General features: G+C 40.4%; 1 protein-coding gene across 1 annotated transcript in view; it reads left to right on the top strand.

Moving 5' to 3' along the window:
- The window catches only part of sptlc3 (serine palmitoyltransferase, long chain base subunit 3), a 124232-nt gene extending 119864 nt beyond the window's left edge, over window positions 1–4368 (top strand). Inside the window, exon 12 of the mRNA XM_072265484.1 lies at window positions 1725–4368. Coding sequence (XP_072121585.1) covers window positions 1725–1838 — 114 coding nt within the window. The 3' untranslated portion in view covers window positions 1839–4368. The remainder of the gene's footprint in view (window positions 1–1724) is intronic.
- Window positions 4369–18122: the final 13754 nt, after the last annotated feature.

Below are 18122 nucleotides of genomic sequence, written 5' to 3'. Positions count from 1 at the left end.
CTATCAGATTTCTTCTCCTGCCCTTTACCTTTCCCACCCACCTGGTGTCACCTATCACCTTCCAGCTACTCTTCTTCCCCTCCTCCACCTTTTTATTCTAGCATCTTCCCCCTTCTTCTCCATTCCTAAAGAGGGGTTTTGACCCGAAACGTTGACTGTTTGTTCATTTCCCATAGAGGCTGCGTGACATCTAAATGTTTTATGACCAGCTTTTACAGAAGCAAGGGGAAATTTAATGAAGGGAATTGAAATATTATGGGTTATTTAGTATGTATACGTAAATCCATAATTTCTCCTCGTTTCTATCCTCATCCAAGGGGGACGATGGCAGTGAACATGTTGTGTGACATAATCTGTTCCGTTCTGCCATATCTACAATCCCTTTATAAATACCTAGTTTGTTCCTGTAAACAATGCCATAACACAAACTCCAGAGCAAATTATAACCATGTCTTCTGTTGTATTTCACACAGTTATATCCCTGGGTTTCTCCAGTTATGGCTTCTTGATCATATCCAAGTTTATTTGCTCCATTAAAAGTTGGACTGACAATACATCCCCACCTCAGGGATTCACATTTAACCTTTTTCGTGCTCTTTTTTTTGCCCCTTTAAGATACTGCTCAAACTTTGTGATCGGCTGCCACAAGGGGGGGCAGCGCTGCGTAATGAGGCCTTGCACCTTCAGCAACCCAAGTTCATTCCTGATCTCAGGTGCTGCCTGTGTGACGGACACACCTTCTCTCTGTAGCTGCATGGGTTTACCAGAGGCACTCTGATTCTCTCCCACAAACGCGAATTGTAGCCGATTAGCTCACCAGAGAGATCAAATCTGGAGGGGGTTGGTGGGAATGTGGGGAGAAATGGGAAAGTGAGCTGTGAGTGGATGTTTGAAGGTCAGTACAGACTCGATAGGCTAAAGGGCCTGTTACTGCACTATATGACTGTGCCCATGGCTGGGTAGCTATCAAATTGTGTTTGATGATAATCCCATGAAGCTTCTTGCGTCATTTTACTATGTTATGAGCACAATGTAAAAGTTAGTTATGAGATCCAGTTGTAAAATTATTAAAATTATGCTTAGTAGTTTTCAGTGAAGAGTAATTTCCAGACTTGATGAGCTTCACATTTTACTGAGGATCTCACCTTCGACTTTTGATCCAATTTATCTGTAGTAGGCGGGGTTGTGGGCACAGCACTTGTTTCCAACCTATTGCCAGTGCACCGGGCTAAACTGGATAATGTTCCCTGGGTACAAGAGTGAAAGTTAATCGTAGACCTATTTCACCTGTTCTCTGCACCCCCTTGATATTGGATTTGCTGACAGATGGAAGTAGACCTCTTGCTGGGATGATTACAGCTGCAGTTCTCATCCTGAACTTTAATCTTCACAGCAGGAGTTTTTTTTTAAATTAGGAGATGCTTTGAAGAGAAAGCTGAACAAACCAAGAAAGAAACAATCAAGTACTCTTGACAGGGTGAGGAGGGAATTTGTGCGGAGTGTAAATACCAGCATAGATCTGTTGGCTGAATGGCCTTTCAATGTGCTGTAACCTTTCATGTAATTTCAAGTCACTCTGTAGGAGTAAATCATACCTGTTGTTTCACTGTTCATTAAGTTCAGCTGTTAACAGGTATACTATTAATGGCCAGCTGCTGAGCTAACTATTTAAAGGCTACTTAAAAACAGACTGATAATCACAAATTAATTCCAATGTGTTGTAGGTGTTGGATGTCCTTGATGAAATGGGTGACTACCTGCAACTCAAATACTCCAGACAGACACCTTCCATTCGACCTGAACTCTATGACGAATCCAACTTTGAGCTGGAAGACTAAGCCCCCTCCAGAGCACAGAATAAGAGCTATGTGGTGAATTGCAGGTACACAGCTCTGTTCCCACTAAGGGATACAACATGCACATCTCCTCTTTAACAAGCACGAATTAGAGGAAAGAAAAGGGAAGACGAGGAGTCAGCATTGGCATCATAAACTTTTCGAGCATACCAAGCAAATAAAGCAAGGGCATAGTGAAACAGTGGTAACAGACTTCCCACGCATATCCTCTTGTATAAGGTGTTGGTATTGTGGGGAAGAGGGAAGACGGGAGAGGGCCTGGGTGGTCGGCTAGGGTGGGGAGGAGTTCAGGCAACTGTATTGGTGAGATGGCAGAAAATCTCTGAAAACCTCGTTTGACATCCTGCAGCTGTTCTTTCTGCGGATGTTTTTGTTTCAATCACCCTTTTTGCCTTTTTGGAGTTTTTTTTAAATTATTTTAAAAAATATACAGTTGCTGTTACTCCAAGCAAGCATTTAAAATGTATATCTTTGTCTGTGATTATTGCAATAAATATTCATTCATAAGTTAGCCAAATGTTATACTCAAGACAATTTCAGGTGGGGTTTATGTTGGATTTCAAATCATATGCACTAGGATCTTTAGGCTGATCTGAGTTCAGTCTGTAGAGTGGGGAGAAGTTGATGGGGGAATAGTTGCCAAAGATGAATTATCTAATCATATGAAATTTTGTTGAAATGTTAGTGGAGAAAATTATATATGTAAATACAGAAATTATAATTTTGTAAATCTTTTCTGGAGCTCCTTTTGAGACTCCTTTAAAATATTGTCCTTGGATGTTTAGGTGCTTATTTGGTATGTTAGTGTTCCAACAGTGTGGTTTATGTAATTTTTAAAAATGTGAAATTCTTTCTGCCAACAGGATTGTAATATTTATAATGAAAAATGTTTTGAGGGGAGCAGAAAGAAGGATAAATGCTGCAGCTATCTACTCATGGTTATGACATTTTAATTTTAGTAACTTCATTGTTAGTTTTGTAATGTTACCATCTTGGTTTGTGCCTGCTACATTTCCAATGCCTTCACAGTCCATTTCCAGCTGTTGGGGTGAGGGCACTGCACCCCTCGTCCTAGCTGTCCTCCTGACTACTATTTCCAACTGAAGCGTTTTACGGGTAAGGCCTTGCTGGACAAAGAACATAGGACCCTCCTGTCTTCTCAGGGAAAACCAAAGTCGGTGCTTTTAGTCCAGACACTGATTCAAACCCAGCCAGCAGGAATATGATTGTGGCAATATGATTGCATTCCCCTCTGATTTCCAGGATCACCCAGAACACAAGGTTGCCCAGGTATCACAACAACAACTAGGCCCTGCACACGCACCAGCAACTATACAGCCAGCAATGAAGGAGTTCAATAATGACAGACAGGATTTTTAAAGAGAAGTATGTTTTCTTTACTGCAAATTTAGTTTGTCTTTTTTTAAACTAGTGTTTGCTTATTTTTTAAGTTTTTAAATGATTAATTTAATTCCCTATTAAACCCCAGACTAGCTCAGTTCCTAGCACCAATTTTCAAATCAAGGTTTGTAGCTGCGTTTTCACAAAGAGGACCTTACTGAATTCAGCTATAGTCAAAGGCCTTAACTGCATGGTAAAGAAGACTCAGTGTCTCTAATACGCTAACTGAATGAGTGGCCCTAATTGCCCATTTGATTGTCTTAAAGAGTATGGAATCTGTTCTCACAACAAAGCCTCAATTCTAATGTATTCTGTCACCAGTATCAATGCCAACATCAACTTGCACTGTGACATTGACTCCAACTTGCACTCTCTTTCATTTGCACTTTAAAATGCTTGTGTTAAATTAGGAGAGGCATGATTGAAATTGCAGATTCATTAATAACTATTTGCTATTCCTTTAAAATCTCTAAGGAACATGTTTTAACACCATGCTTCGGCAGCATATGGCCCTGTTAACTATCGTGACATATGGTACCAAGAATTAACGGACTCTTCCTGTCAAACCAAGGAGACTCTGGTAGTATTTACACTGAAGTCTTGTGTCACATATGACTTGACGCTTTGCTTTTCACTGTTTATCCTTTGCTGAACAAGTGGAAAAATTGCTCCCCAGGTACAAAAAGCCCAACGTTTGAATGGTGTGACTCCCACTGATCAGCACCTGGAAGTGCAAATTATGTTAAGTGGTTGGTGTTTAACAGTCCTTTTAAATCACAGGCTAGGAACAAACCATTCTCCCAAATGGACATTTAAATGTTAACGTAGCTTACCTATAGTGTCAGATGTATCTTGGCAGGGAGCCCTTTCACCTCTGAGTCAAAAGATCCCAAGTTTGAGTCCCCCCCCCCCCGCCAAAAGACTGGAGTGCAAATAACCGAATTGACGCTCTGTTGTATTCCTGAGGAGGCACTGCATTCTCAAAGGGACTGATTTCTGAATAAACTCTTGAATTGAAACTATCTGTCCTCACAGGTGGGCACAAAAGATCCTATGTCTGTATGTCTGTATCTCTAAGCCATATTGATCAAAAATACAAATTATAAAGTCATTACTGCACTGTGTTTTATGGGAGTGTCCCATCCTTCTGAAATTACAACTGACATTTCTGGAAGTATTTTGAGGCTTCCTGATGTTTTGAACGACGGTGTGTAAATGCAGGTCCGGCTTCTCAGAATTCAGGGAAAAATAGGAAACACGTTCATGGTATGCCCATAATTACAGGCACTGTGCATGAATTTGTTGCGTCATAAAGAACTCAGTGAATACATATGGAGCACTTAGGGAACTGAGATATGTGCGTGGCAACATTGAGGGAAGTGTGGTGTTTTCTTCCAATCGCGCATTACATCCTGACACCCAAGGGAAAAAAGAATCTTCCTTGCCTATTGTTCTGACAAAAACAAGTATGTTTTAGCAACTCAGGGTCAAATTATGCCTGTATCTGTACAATGTCTGTGTTGCCAAAATTATAATGCGTTGTTGAAAGCTTTGGAATAGATCTAGGGTGTTTTATATAATCCCCATTATTTGTACTTCGGACATGGCTATTGCTGGCAAGACCAACATTTTTTTGTTCATCCCCAATGCCCTTGGGTTGATATTGTGGGGAGCTGGTACCTTGAAACATTAAATTCCTTGTGGAATTTCCAGTTACTACATTTGCTACAATACAAGATTTAAAACAAAAATACCTTCATATTCAGAGTCCTCTTCCCAATTCCTAATGGTCATGAACCAAGTTGACCAATTGGTATAAAAAGAGGACTGAACTTTTTTTAAAGCAAATTGAGGCCAATATTCTGGTCATTTAAAAGGCAGGGCTTCGTCGTGCAATCGACTGACTTTGAGCTTCATGATGGTTTTGCTCTACTTCTCATTTTGATGAGCCCTTGTTTCCCACCCTACCTGTACTTTAAAGAACTGTGTCTTTTGAGATGGGAGGACATAATGTTTATAATCCCTAACACTGCATGTTTCCCAAGAAATAAACATTACTTACCCTGCTCAGTTTGCTGAAATAATTCAATACTTACAATTTTAATTTAATATCTTAATATCTGCAAATCTGATCTCATTTATTCTCCTCTTAATCACTAAATTAGACTGGAGCTGATCAATGTTCAGGATTTTAAACCGTAGATTTGAAGGTTGATATGCATAGGTTGGTGGGAAATAGCTGCAACTTCGTTTGATAGATGTAACATGAAACAAGAGAGGGCTTAGAAATTGGATTTTCAGATTTCAAAGGAGTACTCTCTTTTGTGGAAAAAATGTTTGCTGAAAATATTCTCTTTAAGGTTGCTAAACCATAATAAAACACTATAAATCCCCTTTTAAAAGACATCATTTCCTCCTGCAGGTGTGAAATTATCATAGATAAATTCACAGGGAAAAGAAGTTTTTTTGAATGCCTTTGTTTTCACAAAGCCAAGGAATTGCTGAGTTGAATTTAGAGCCAGTTTTTACTTTGAATATGCCATTCTCTGTGTGGCATTGTGAGCAAAGTGGTATGTTTTGTCCATGTATACTTGCTTGGCATGCTCACTGATCTCATTATTCTCCTGACGAAGCAGAGTTCTCCATGGTTGAAGTCCAAAGAGTGCAGTCTCTGCAGTTACTTTTAATTTTGTAGTTTTATCCTTCATATTCTAATTGGGATAAAACTTTGAGGATTTGAAGAAATATGTCCCAACTTATTGTGGGAGAGTTTGTAACTGCATGGTGCAACACTAAAATTCAGTGCCTTGTATTCATCTGATTGCCTCCAACTTCTATTTCGAGATGGGTAGTTGGGGAAGGTGGGTTTCTAAGTGGCATTATTGAGTGAATCCAAGAGGACATTACAAGAATGAATGTGACATATACCAACAGTTTGGTTCACATTTTGAATTCCCTAAGAATCCAAGCCTGAAGTCTGAATCTGCCTGAATACTTGTTGCTAACTTAAAACTTCTGTTCACGGGTCAGATAATTTGCATCCCTAGTTTCCGGCATGGATTTTGACAATTGGCTTTTTGTTCTACTGTTATTATATGCTAGGTTTATAGGTAATACACGATGAGGAGAACTGGTAAGATTGCCCTAAGCACTTCTGCATGCACTTTTAACCTGTAATTTCTAACCAGCTCCAATGACACGGCTTCCTTGGCTGTGCCAAGCTCTTCCACGCTTCATGATTCATTAGCCATTTGGGATTAATACTATTTTGCAAAATTAGCCTGCATTTCCAGGGCATCTCGGTGCTGTTTTGAAGGGATTGCTATACCATTGAAAAAAACTTAATCCAACTATACTTCTTAAAGAAAGAGTTTTCCTACTGAATTATTTTGTGAATCTATCCTTAAAGGTCAGGATTATAAAGCAATATGTGGGCATCTAATTGCTTCCAGCTTTCAGTTGAAGTGGGATGATTGGGAAAGATGGGATTCCAGGGAGGGTAAATTGTGATGCTCAATCTATTCAGGATTGCACAGCAAGAATTTACATCACATACACAGAAGATTTGCCTTGCAATTACATGTTCAGCGTAGATGACAACTGATTGCTCTTTCTGATAAACAACAATATCTGTTCATCTGCATGCACTGACATATAGGAAATGGCACTTTAAGAGCTCTCAGAAGTAACCCTGCATGGATTCAGCAGGTTGATGGCTCTGTGGGTTGTTAACAGTGACTAGTGCAGAGTGGTTTGTAAATCCGATCTATGTATACTTTCATGTACCTTGAAGTGCTGATGATAAAAGATTTGTATATATATTATAAATACATAGTATATATATGAATGCCGACTGTGTTTTAAAATATATATAATGTACAAAATTTCTTTTCCCTTTTGCGACGTCAGAATTTATATATATAAAATGAAGATTGGCATGTGTCATATCAAATGTATGGAACAAATAAAACCCTTCGCATTCCCTTAACTGGCCTCTTGTCTATGAATTCTCTTAACAGTCTCTGTAAAATTACTGCTATTAACTGGTATGTTTAGACTCTTCTTTTTTTTTTCTTAATGGGTCCAATTAAAATAATCACGATGTAAGGTTGACTTCTTCTGCTCCGTTTAATTGCAAAGTGAAAAATAACTGGATCTCAATCCAGCTGCGATTCTGCCTTTTGTGTTTATGGGAAAAAACTCTTGTTTTGTAGTTTAACTAGATAATAAACAGATTAACAGAAGATTAAAGAACATATGATCATATTCTGTATGTAGTAAATACTTCTCTAGGACCTGATGGTCCCCATCCCAGGCTATTAAGATAAATTGATGTGGAAATCACTGAAGCATTAGTCATATTTTTCCAAAACACTGCAGATTCATGAATTGTGCCTTTTGGATTGGAAGTTTGCCAGTCTTGTCTAGAATCATAGAATTGTTTTGGCACAGGAAGCAGTTGGAGTCTGTTGCCAGCACTTTATGGCACAATCCTGTCAGACCTATTTCTCTGCTCGTTTTCTGTAAACTCTGCAATTATTATCATTCAAGCACCCCTCAAATCCCCTTTGAAGGACCCCATTGACTTTGCCTCCACCACCCTTTTAAGCAGTGAATTTCTGCTTTCTGCTTTAAATAATCTGCTGGAAGAACTTAGTAGGCTGGGCAGCATCTGCGGGAGGAAAGGAAATAGTCAGTGTGATGAAATGATGCATCAGGACCCGAAACATTGACAATTCCTTTCCTTCCAGAGATATGCTTGTTCTGCTGAGTTCCTCCAGCAGATTATTTGTTGCCCCCGATCCCAGCATCTGTAGCCTCTTGTGCCTGCTTTAAATAAGTTTTATGCTTATGTTCCCCTTGTACTTTTTCTTCAAAACTTTAAATCTGTGACATTCCATCATTGAGCCAATTACTAATGGGTCTCTGTTCACCCCATCTAAATCTGTCATCAAAAGCTTCAACCTCCTGTCCTCTAAAGGGAATAATCCCAGCTCCAGTCAAGCCTTATAGCTGAAATCACTCTTCTAGAACCATTCTAGGTAGTCGATAAGGGGTGAGGACATAAATCACATAATTGCAAGGGTGCCAATATAACACCAGTTAAGTTACTTGAATCTATCATCAAAGATTTAACAGAGATGAATACCATCTAATTAAAGGGAGCTGGCATAGATTTGTGATAGACAATTGGATCTGTTTAACTGAATAGTTAGAGGAACTCACCTAACCTTGTGTGTGGTATCTATGAAATTACTCAAAGCATTTGAAATTGTTTTCTGCAGAATAATTATCAGCAAAGATTAAGATGTGTAGATCTAGTGGTAACGTCATGAAGGGTTGCAAGATAGGAGACAGAAAAAAGTGTATTGTGTGATTAACAGGATATGGTCTAAAGTTCATCAGAGAATTTTAGCTTGTGGGCGTGTACAGTGTAACATGTATTTCCAAGTTTTCAGAGGCAATGCAGATGGTGTAGGTAGGGTAGTGAATTGGAAGGAACATGTTCAGATGTGAATGATTGGAGTCTGATGTGAAGAAGCATAAGAAGGTCCAGTCTGAATCCAAGAAATAACAAGAATTCTCTGTAGGAAGAGACAACGAACTGTGAAAGAACAGAAATGTGCAGGTGTAAAGAAAGCAATGTGAAAATATCACCTTTATTTCAAAGGGATTGGGAATACAGAAGTCCAAAGGAAATGCTTGTCATCTGGTGTGCTTGTTCAATTTTAGGCCTTGCGCCTTAGGGAAAATATAATGGTCTTGGAAAGAAATAGATTGTAGATTCCCCAGAAAGGTACCAGATCCTAAATGCTTAAAATAGACTTGAATTTATTTGAATTTAGAAGTTTCAGAGATGATCTATATAAAATCTTTAAATTAATTTGGGGGATTCAATAGAGTGGATGCCAAGAAACAATTTCCTCTAAAGAGTAAATCAGAACAAGATGATGTAATGGTGAAATTGGAACCTGAGCCATTCAGCGATGAATTAGGAAACATAAATGGTGGTGGAAACCTGGATCTGATTCCTATAAGAATTTGTGATTGTGGGGTCAGCAGTTAGGTAAGGGATATGGAAGAAATGCACATAATCGAGTTGATGTATTTATCAGCCATGACCTTACTAAATAGCTTGAGGAGCTTACTACTCCTCCTTTTCCTGTATGTGTTTTTACTTAGAATCATATTTCGGGACATTGACAAGTAGTGTTAGTCTTGCTGTTGTTTTCCTCCGCTTTCTCCTCCCTAAGTGACTTGGCATGTGTGGGTCTAGACAGCAGTGGCAGGGTTTTCAATCATGTGGCCATCACAACAAGACACAATCATGGCCTTTACTAATACGGGCACACTGTACTTTCCAACGTAAGTTACTAGGTAACAACCAGTATCCACAATGCTGGCTGTTGAATTTCACCTGTAAACCCCAATTTCCCAAAAGAAGCTGCCATTGTTGAGTCAGTAGTTAAGTTACCACACTCTCATTGCCTAGTTCACCCTGAAACAAAACATGGAGGAGAGATCAGGTTCTGAATCATTTCATCAATGTAACTGAGCATCATTTTAAGCCAATGCTGAGCCCAGGAAGTAATCACCAGACATGATATGTCCAAAATCTAGAGTTGTACGTAAACAATGTTTTATTGCAACATAACTCTTGTCTATCTTGTGTACTGCTTAGCTCAATTGTTGTACTAATATGACTCTATTTTTGGCTTCTTATGCCATAACCTTTAGAATTACCTCCCTAAGCTCTCTGTCCTCCTCTCTTTCAAGGGGCCCTGTAAAATTGACCGAGCACTTGGCCATTTCCCTGAGCTCTCCTCCTGTCAGTCAATCTGAAAACTGTTTCAATTAATATTGCCCTTGTTCAGACGTTTTGATACTTTAACTGTGCTATATGAATGCAAAAGGTTGCTCTGCAAATTAGCTGTGGATCCATCTGCCTATAGGGTTTTAATTATCCTGGTGAGTTCAGCCATGAAACCAGAAGTACTGTTTCAGAGTCGATGAACTTGATGCTCTGAATTTAATGATAATTTAAGGTTTTTATCTCTCTGTGCTGGTGAAGCTCGTGTCTTTGAACTTGATTTAGTCACACCATAGGGTATAAAAAATAAAGCTGCTGTCTCACAACCCCAGTGACCTGGGTTCAACCCTGACCTCTCTGTGGAGTTTCTTCTCCTTGTGACCACATGGACTTCTCCCAGAGTTCTGCAGTTTCCTGCCAAGTGTTGGTAGATAATTAGCCACTATAAATTGTCTCTTGTGTGCATGTAGATGGTAGAGCCTGGGGGAGGTTGATGGGAGTTTGAGGACAATAGGTTGCAGGGAAAATTTGGCAGACTATATAGACTCTTTCGTGGCATAAGGAAATATGAAAATGGCTGTCAATGAATTAAACATCAAATGCTCCTTGTAGCAGGATCATGAATCAATACTTTATTATACTTTGTACTTTATTGTCGCCAAACAATTGATACTAGAACGTAGAATCATCACAGTGATATTTGTTTCTGTGCTTCCCGCTCCCTGGAGTACAAATCAATAGTAAATACTAAAAATTTAAATTCTAAATCATAAGTAGAAACTTGGAAAGTAAGGTACTGCAAAAAAACCGAGAGGCAGGTCCGGATATTTGGAGGGTACAGCCCAGATCCGGGTCAGGATCCGTACAGCAGTCTTATCACAGTTGGAAAGAAGCTGTTCCCAAATCTGGCCATACAAGTCTTCAAGCTCCTGAGCCTTCTCCTGGAGAGAAGAGGGACAAAAAGTGTGTTGGCTGAGTGGGTCATGTCCTTGATTATCCTGGCAGCACTGCTCTGACAGTGTGTGGTGTAAAGTGAGTCCAAGGACGGAAGATTGGTTTGTGTGGTGTTCTGCACCGTGTTCATGATCTTCTGCAGCTTCTTCCGGTCTTGGACCATATTGTCCCTTTCACCACTTCCAGGAGGAATCCCTATCTTAGTGTCCTAATGACCATCAGGCAATGGGAACAGGAGTTTGCCAATCGGCCCTTCAACTACATAGTTGCTGTACCGCCGGTCTGGACAGTGATTAATCATCATGCAAAAACAGACTAGCTGATCTCTTCCCTGAGTGTTTCCTCATGACGAGCAGGCAAGATGTATGGGACCAGCTGGTGAGCAAGATTTTTTTTTAAATCTAGAGTTGTTTGTAGACTTGTGCAGCATTCAGGCTAGGAGTTTGTGGGTTAATCTTCTGCTTTTAAAACACTTCCATAGACTCTGATTATCCCATAGCATTTTAAATATTGACAAATATTCAAAACTTTTTAAATCAAGGCAAATAGGAATTTATTAAAGTAGGCTCTTCAATCACAAATAAATAATCAGTTCCATTCTTAAAAAGATGATTGAGATTTAAGACTCTGGTTTGATTTTATATCAAGTCATTTGGACGACACACAAAGTCAGGTTAACAGTATTCTAATGAATGATTAACTTACAAAGGTAAGAGTGAAAAGAATAATGAGGCCAACTATAAATTACCAGCTTGTTATCCCAGTCGATTAGTGCTGCCAGTGCCAGTTGGATGTATTCCAGATTTAATCGTATGACCTCCCTTCCGAAACTACGACACCCCCACAACCTCTGCAACTGATCACCTGACACCCATCCTCATTATATTCCATTGGCAATTAAAAAGTGAAAAAAAAATTCCATTCTTTGATGGAGCATGCTTGACAATCAGTTAAACATTTTTTCCACATAAATGATGGTTCTATAATTAATAAATAGAAGTATTCCTAGACAAAATAGAAATAATTTTCTTTACCCCAATGGCACAATGATTTTCTCCCACGTGCATTTTGTAACAGTTCCCAGAAATTAATTTTGTAATTCCTGGAGCACTGGCGATCCCATTTCCAGACAATATGCTTTTGGGGTTAAACCCAGGTGATTATTATATCGGTCTTTATGAATATTTAAAGGGAATATACAGTCGAAAGGTAGTACAATTACTGAATCATATGAACACTAAGCAAATTAGTTTCCTGTGACTAGGCAAGTCCAAGTAGTAGTACTGTAAACAAGACTGGGTAAATCAACCTGGTCAGATAGTGGGTTTTCAACTTAAAGTTTCTTTCGATTGAGTTGCCATCCATCTGTCCAAAAACATCTACATGTTTCTGTATTTGTTCACCTGCCAGCATGAATCTGTCAGCCTAGTTCAATGGGTAGCATTCCTGCCTCTAGGTCAGAGGTTATGTCTTCAAGGCCTACTTTGGAAAGTCGGGGGGTGGGGGAGGTTGACTTATACAGTAAAGAATAGGACAATAAGGAATGCTGATGTACAGAGAGACCTGTGAGTCTAAGACAACAGTTCCTTGAAAGTTGTAACACAGGTAGATAAGGTAGTGCTGAAGGCATATGGCCTTGGTTGCCTTCATGGGTCATGGTGAACTGTAGAATATGAGAATGGAAACATTGTGTTGCAAGTTTACAACACACTAGTTAGGCTGCATTTAGGGTATTCTGTGCAATTCTGGTCATCACATTAGGAGGGTATGGTTATACTAGAGAGAATGCAGAGAAGATTCAACAAGATAATACTTAGTTTGGAGGACTTCAATTTTGGGGAGAGATTAGATAGGCTAGACTTGTTTTCCCTGGAGAAGAGGAGACTGAGGGGTATCTCAGTGACAGAGGTTTGTAAGATTATGAGAAACATAGATAGGGCAGGTTGTCAAAATCTTTCCCCCATGTTATGAGGTATCAAAAACAGGACACTGAGTTGAGTGAGAGAAATGAACTCTAAAGTGGATGTGACATTTTAAGTTTTTTTTAACATACTAAATATGTTTTATATCTGGAAAATAGTGCCAATGTAGGAGGTGGAATCCAATACAATTACTATATTTAAAGGGGACTTAAAAAGGCAAGGCCTGGAAGGACATGGACCTAATATGGATAAATACGATTAGTGTCGTTGGGCAGCAAGAAAGTCAGCATGGACATGATGGGCAGAAGGGCCTGTTTTTGGGTTAAATGATTTCATGATTTTGCTTAGGCAATAAATGCTCACCACATGTCCTGTAGAAGAATTCAGCTAGAACTATCTAGGCTAATGCTGAAGAACTGCAACACAGTTGAAGGCACTGTCTTTTGGATCAGGTTAAATTCATGTCCATTTTCCCCTCTGAGGTGGATATAAAGGATTTCATGGAACTATTTCACAGAATAACAAAAGGATTATTCATTTTGTTCTTGAAGTCATACAATACAGAAATGGGTCCATATTTACACTAATCTTAATTCATTCTTCCCACATTCCCATTACAGCCATCCCTCAGTGGCTATTTACAGTGGACAATTAACCAATGAACCAGAGTGTCTTTGGGATGTGGTGGGGGGGGGGGAGAGAATTGGAGTAAATTCTGTACAGACAGCAGCTGTGGTCAGGATTGAACTGGGTTGCGGGAGAGGTGAAACAGCATCTATACTATGTATACAGACGAGAGGCGGAGGACCACTTATAGGGCTGCTTTGAGTCAGTGGACTGGACAATATTTGGGGATTCATCTTCGAGACTGAATGAATTGTCACAGCTCTCACCAATTTCATGAAGACCTGTGTGGATGAGTGTGTGATTTAGAGAACATACCCAAGTTGATTGTGGACTTCAAGAAGGGGAATTCAAAGGAACACACACCAGTCCACATTGAGAGAGATCAGAAGAAAGGGTGAACAGTTTCTCATTCCTGGGTGTCAATATCTCTGAGGATCTATCCTGGGCCCAACATATTGATGCAATTACAAAGAAGGCATGACAGTGGCTATATTTCATTAGGAGTTTGAGTAGAACTGGAATGACACCAAAGGCACTTGCAGATTTCTACAAATGTGCACTGGAGATCATTCAAACTGGTTGCATCACCATCTGGTATGGGGTGGGTGGGGGGGCTCCTCTACAGGGATCGGAAAAAGCTGCAGAGAGTGGTAAGCTCAGCCAGTTTGGTCATGAGCACTAGCCTCCCTAGTATCCAGGACAGCTTCAAAAGGTGATGCCTTAGAAAGGTGGCATCCATCATTAAGGGATGCCAGCACCCAGGACATGCCCTCATCTCATTGCTATCATAAAGAGGAGGTGCAGGAGCCTGAAAACACACACTCAACATTTTAAGGACAGCTTATTCCACTCTACCACTGGATTTCTGAATAGACAATGACCCCCCGACCACTGCTACGCTATTGTTGTTTGTCTTCTTTTGTACTACTTATTTAGTTTAATTTTCTTTTTTATATATACTTACTGAAATTTAAAGTTCTTATGTATTGCAATGTACAGCTACCAAAAAACAATAAGTTTCACGACATATGCCAGTGATATTAAACCTGATTCCCATTCTAGTGTGGCCCACAGTTGTCAAAAACATTGCTTAAACAAATGATCCACTTATTATCACATTTCTGTTTGTAGGAGATTGCAACGTACAAATTGACTGCATGTTTCCAATATAAAGCACAGGTTATGCTTCAAATTTATTTCATTGGCTGAAAAATGCTTTGGTGTACCATAACAGAGGCTGTGTGAATGCAGGCCCATCAAATATTTCCACTGCCGTTCAAACATATTAACTTTACCAGCTCTATTTCCCTGTTTGAATTGTTGACCCTGGCGTTCACAATTTAAGAAAGCAGGTATAGCACAGATTTACCAGAATGGAATCAGCAGCGTGGAGTGGGTTGTCCTCATTAAGGATTAAAGGGTGATTTAAAATGGTTTTAAAAATCATAAGGGGTCTTGATTAAGTAGATGAGGATTAACGGATTCCTTCACCAGGAAGATGGTTGACCAGAAGGCACAGATTAACATTAATTGGGGAAATGAGGAAGTATTTGTTAACACTGTGAGTGGTGATTTTGAATGTGCTGACTAAAACGGTGATGGACACAAATTTAACAGCATCTCCCAAAAGGGAGTTGGATTTATGGTTGAAAAGAAACAAAAAAAATCTGCAATTCCGTGGGGAAAAAGCAAATGAGTGGAACTAATTCGATCGCTCTACCAAAGAGCCAGCACAGGGACACTGGGCAAATGGCTTGATTATGTGCTGTATGATTTCATGGGCTCAGGGGAGCACGAGAGAAGCTTGAAAACCACTGTGGGAGGAACTTATTGAAGCTGGCTGACTTCTCCCCTCGCATGCAGGATACATATGGACACTGCTAAAGAATTCAGTTTTCATAAAAGTTGTTTAAACGTGTTGACTACATCTGGAGAGATGAAGCATTTGTGGTGCATGGAGCAGGGAATGGAATTCATAATCATTTATGCTTGCATCCGCTGTCCTCCGGGGAGGACTGGTTTACACCAGTCCTGCTTCAACTCACATGAACTGGCTGAGACACTTGGTTTCAGAGAATGGATTGCATGACTAATAGAAATCAAACCCTGCGTTTACATTCAGATATCAGACTGGCTCTGCTCAATTAGTCATCATCTTTCCTCGTTGCTTCCTCCCCACTTCCATCCAGTTCCCCTACACACTTTTGTTTACACAGAGTTGCAGGGGGAATATGGAATTCTCTCCCCAAGTAGTTTCGCTGCTGGGTTGATTTCAATTTTAATCACTGTAGGTTGGAGAGTTTTGCTTGGTGGAGTTATCAAGATCTGTGGAAAGCTGACAGGTAGGTGGAGTTGAGGTACAGCATACAGAGGAACGGGCTTGGTGGTGGGAAGGAACTGAATGACCTCTTGCTGGTAAGTATTTCCACCCAGCATTCCATCTGACCCAGCTGAAGTGGTTATCAGCTCTGTCCAGTGTCAGGAAGCTTCTGCATGTTGGATGAGAACAGGACTGAGTTCGGCTGAAGTTTAATGCAAAGAAATGTGAAGAATGAGGAGAGATGATACAGATAAAGGGATACAATCCAAAAAGGGGTGCAGGAGCAGAGGCATTTCAGAGTATGTTTGCTTATGATAGACAAATCTGGACTTCATCAATAGAGGCATAGAGATTAACAGCAAAGAATTTATGTTGATTCTTTATAGGACAATGGCCTGGCCTATGCATCCTTCCAAAACTGGTTTCCATGTTATAGAAAGGATGTGAAGACAGCAGGAAAAATGGTCCAGTAAACCATTCTTTGATTCTCCGTGCCACTCTGAAGCAGAGTTGTTTTGCCTAAGCATCATCAAAAAATTTGGTACTTTAAGTGGATTGTTTGTAACTAGTTTATGCTGCTTGCATGTCCGGAGCACAAGTAGCCAAGTGGTCATTGAAGTGAAGAATCTGTTTGTTCGTTTATGTGTGAACTGATCAGACAGAGTTGCTCAGCAGAGCTTCCTGCATGGTGTGGATTACTAGTCTGAGATTTACAGCCCAACACTAAACTCCTGGATCGGCAGTTTTTGCGGACCACAACATCCAAAAGTTTCAGATAGCTAACAATCTACAACATCCACAGATTTCTTCCCTTTAGCAATGAGAATCAAGGAATTTGTACAAAGGCACTATTCTCAGCCATCTGCAGATGGTCATCCCTGGCTGTTTCTAAATGAGTACAGTATATGCTTTTCCAGGGTTGATGAAAACTGCTAATGTGGCAATAGGTTAATGCATGCAAATCAGCATGATAGCACAGGTTGGTAAAGTTCCAGCTCTTGACAACATTGAGTGTTGAAAAATCACAGGACTGCCAAAACCATCAAGAAACTTGTGACTGGAAGTTGTGCAATTCCCAAAGGTTTAAGGGTGAAGACATGAGGTCAGGTATAGGTCCATGCTCCCAGATACATTGTTGGGATCATCCTTTGCATGCAATTTAGCAGAGTAAAATTATATTTGTGCACAACATGCAATGTTTAAGTGCAATATTTCAAAGAGATTCATAGTGGGTTCAAAGTACAAAATAAATATTATTGAAGTATGTGTATGCTACCATAGTGGGCACGTGGCCAAGTGGTTAAGGCATTCGACTAGCGACCTGAAAGTCGTGAGTTCGAGCCCCAGCCGAGGCAACATGTTGTGTCTTTGAGCAAGGCACTTAACCACACAGTGCTCTGTGACGACACCAGTGCCCTGTGACGACACCAGTGCCCTGTGACGACACCAGTGCCAAGCTGTATCAGCCTTTGCCCTTCCCTTGGACAGCATTGGTGTCATGGAGAGGGGAGACTTGCAGCATGGGCAACTGCCGGTCTTCCATACAACTTTGCCCAGGCCTGCGCCCTGGAGAGTGAAGACTTTCCAGGCGCAGATCCATGGTCTTGCAAGACTAACGGATGCCTTATTATATATGTTACCATATACTTCTTACTTATTTAGGACCTTAGCTCTTAGGTGGAGCATGGGCCAATGATGACCTCCCGTCTCCTTTGTCCTCTGAAGTTGATGATATACTTGGGGTTCATCAATGCTTCTGCAATCCATTGCATCCATCCACTGTACAGGGGATTGGCCTATACACCTTCAGCAGAGTCCTGTTGGCTGACCTTAGCCATTTCCACCTCTCACATTGGGGATATAGGGTTGGACTTTGAGAGGCATGTTGTTTGTCCATCGTCATCGTCGATGAAGACCTCAGCACCATTATGATGATGATGGTGGTGAGACTAGCGCATGATTTGGATTTAAGTGAAGGAGAGTTGCTCAGCGTCAGCCTCACTCTCTCTCCCAATTCCCATCTGGATCCACTGGCAAGACAAGAGTCGAGATGACTGGAGATGGGACTAGGCGCAGTGGATGACCAGGATGTCTTCTGTGTCTTGTCCTGCTCTACACGTTCCATGACGCTTGCAGAGACCGCCTTCTTGACCGTTGGACCTTCCACTGGTCTCGTCCGCTCAATCCGCCGGAGTCTGTCTTCACATGCTAGGATGGACAACTCCCTATCT

This window comes from Mobula birostris, chromosome 8 (genome assembly GCF_030028105.1).
Source record: "Mobula birostris isolate sMobBir1 chromosome 8, sMobBir1.hap1, whole genome shotgun sequence".
In the NCBI taxonomy this organism is placed as follows: Eukaryota; Metazoa; Chordata; class Chondrichthyes; order Myliobatiformes; family Myliobatidae; genus Mobula; species Mobula birostris.
Note: the sequence above shows the minus strand (reverse complement) of the source record. Positions and strands in the feature narration are given on the sequence as shown.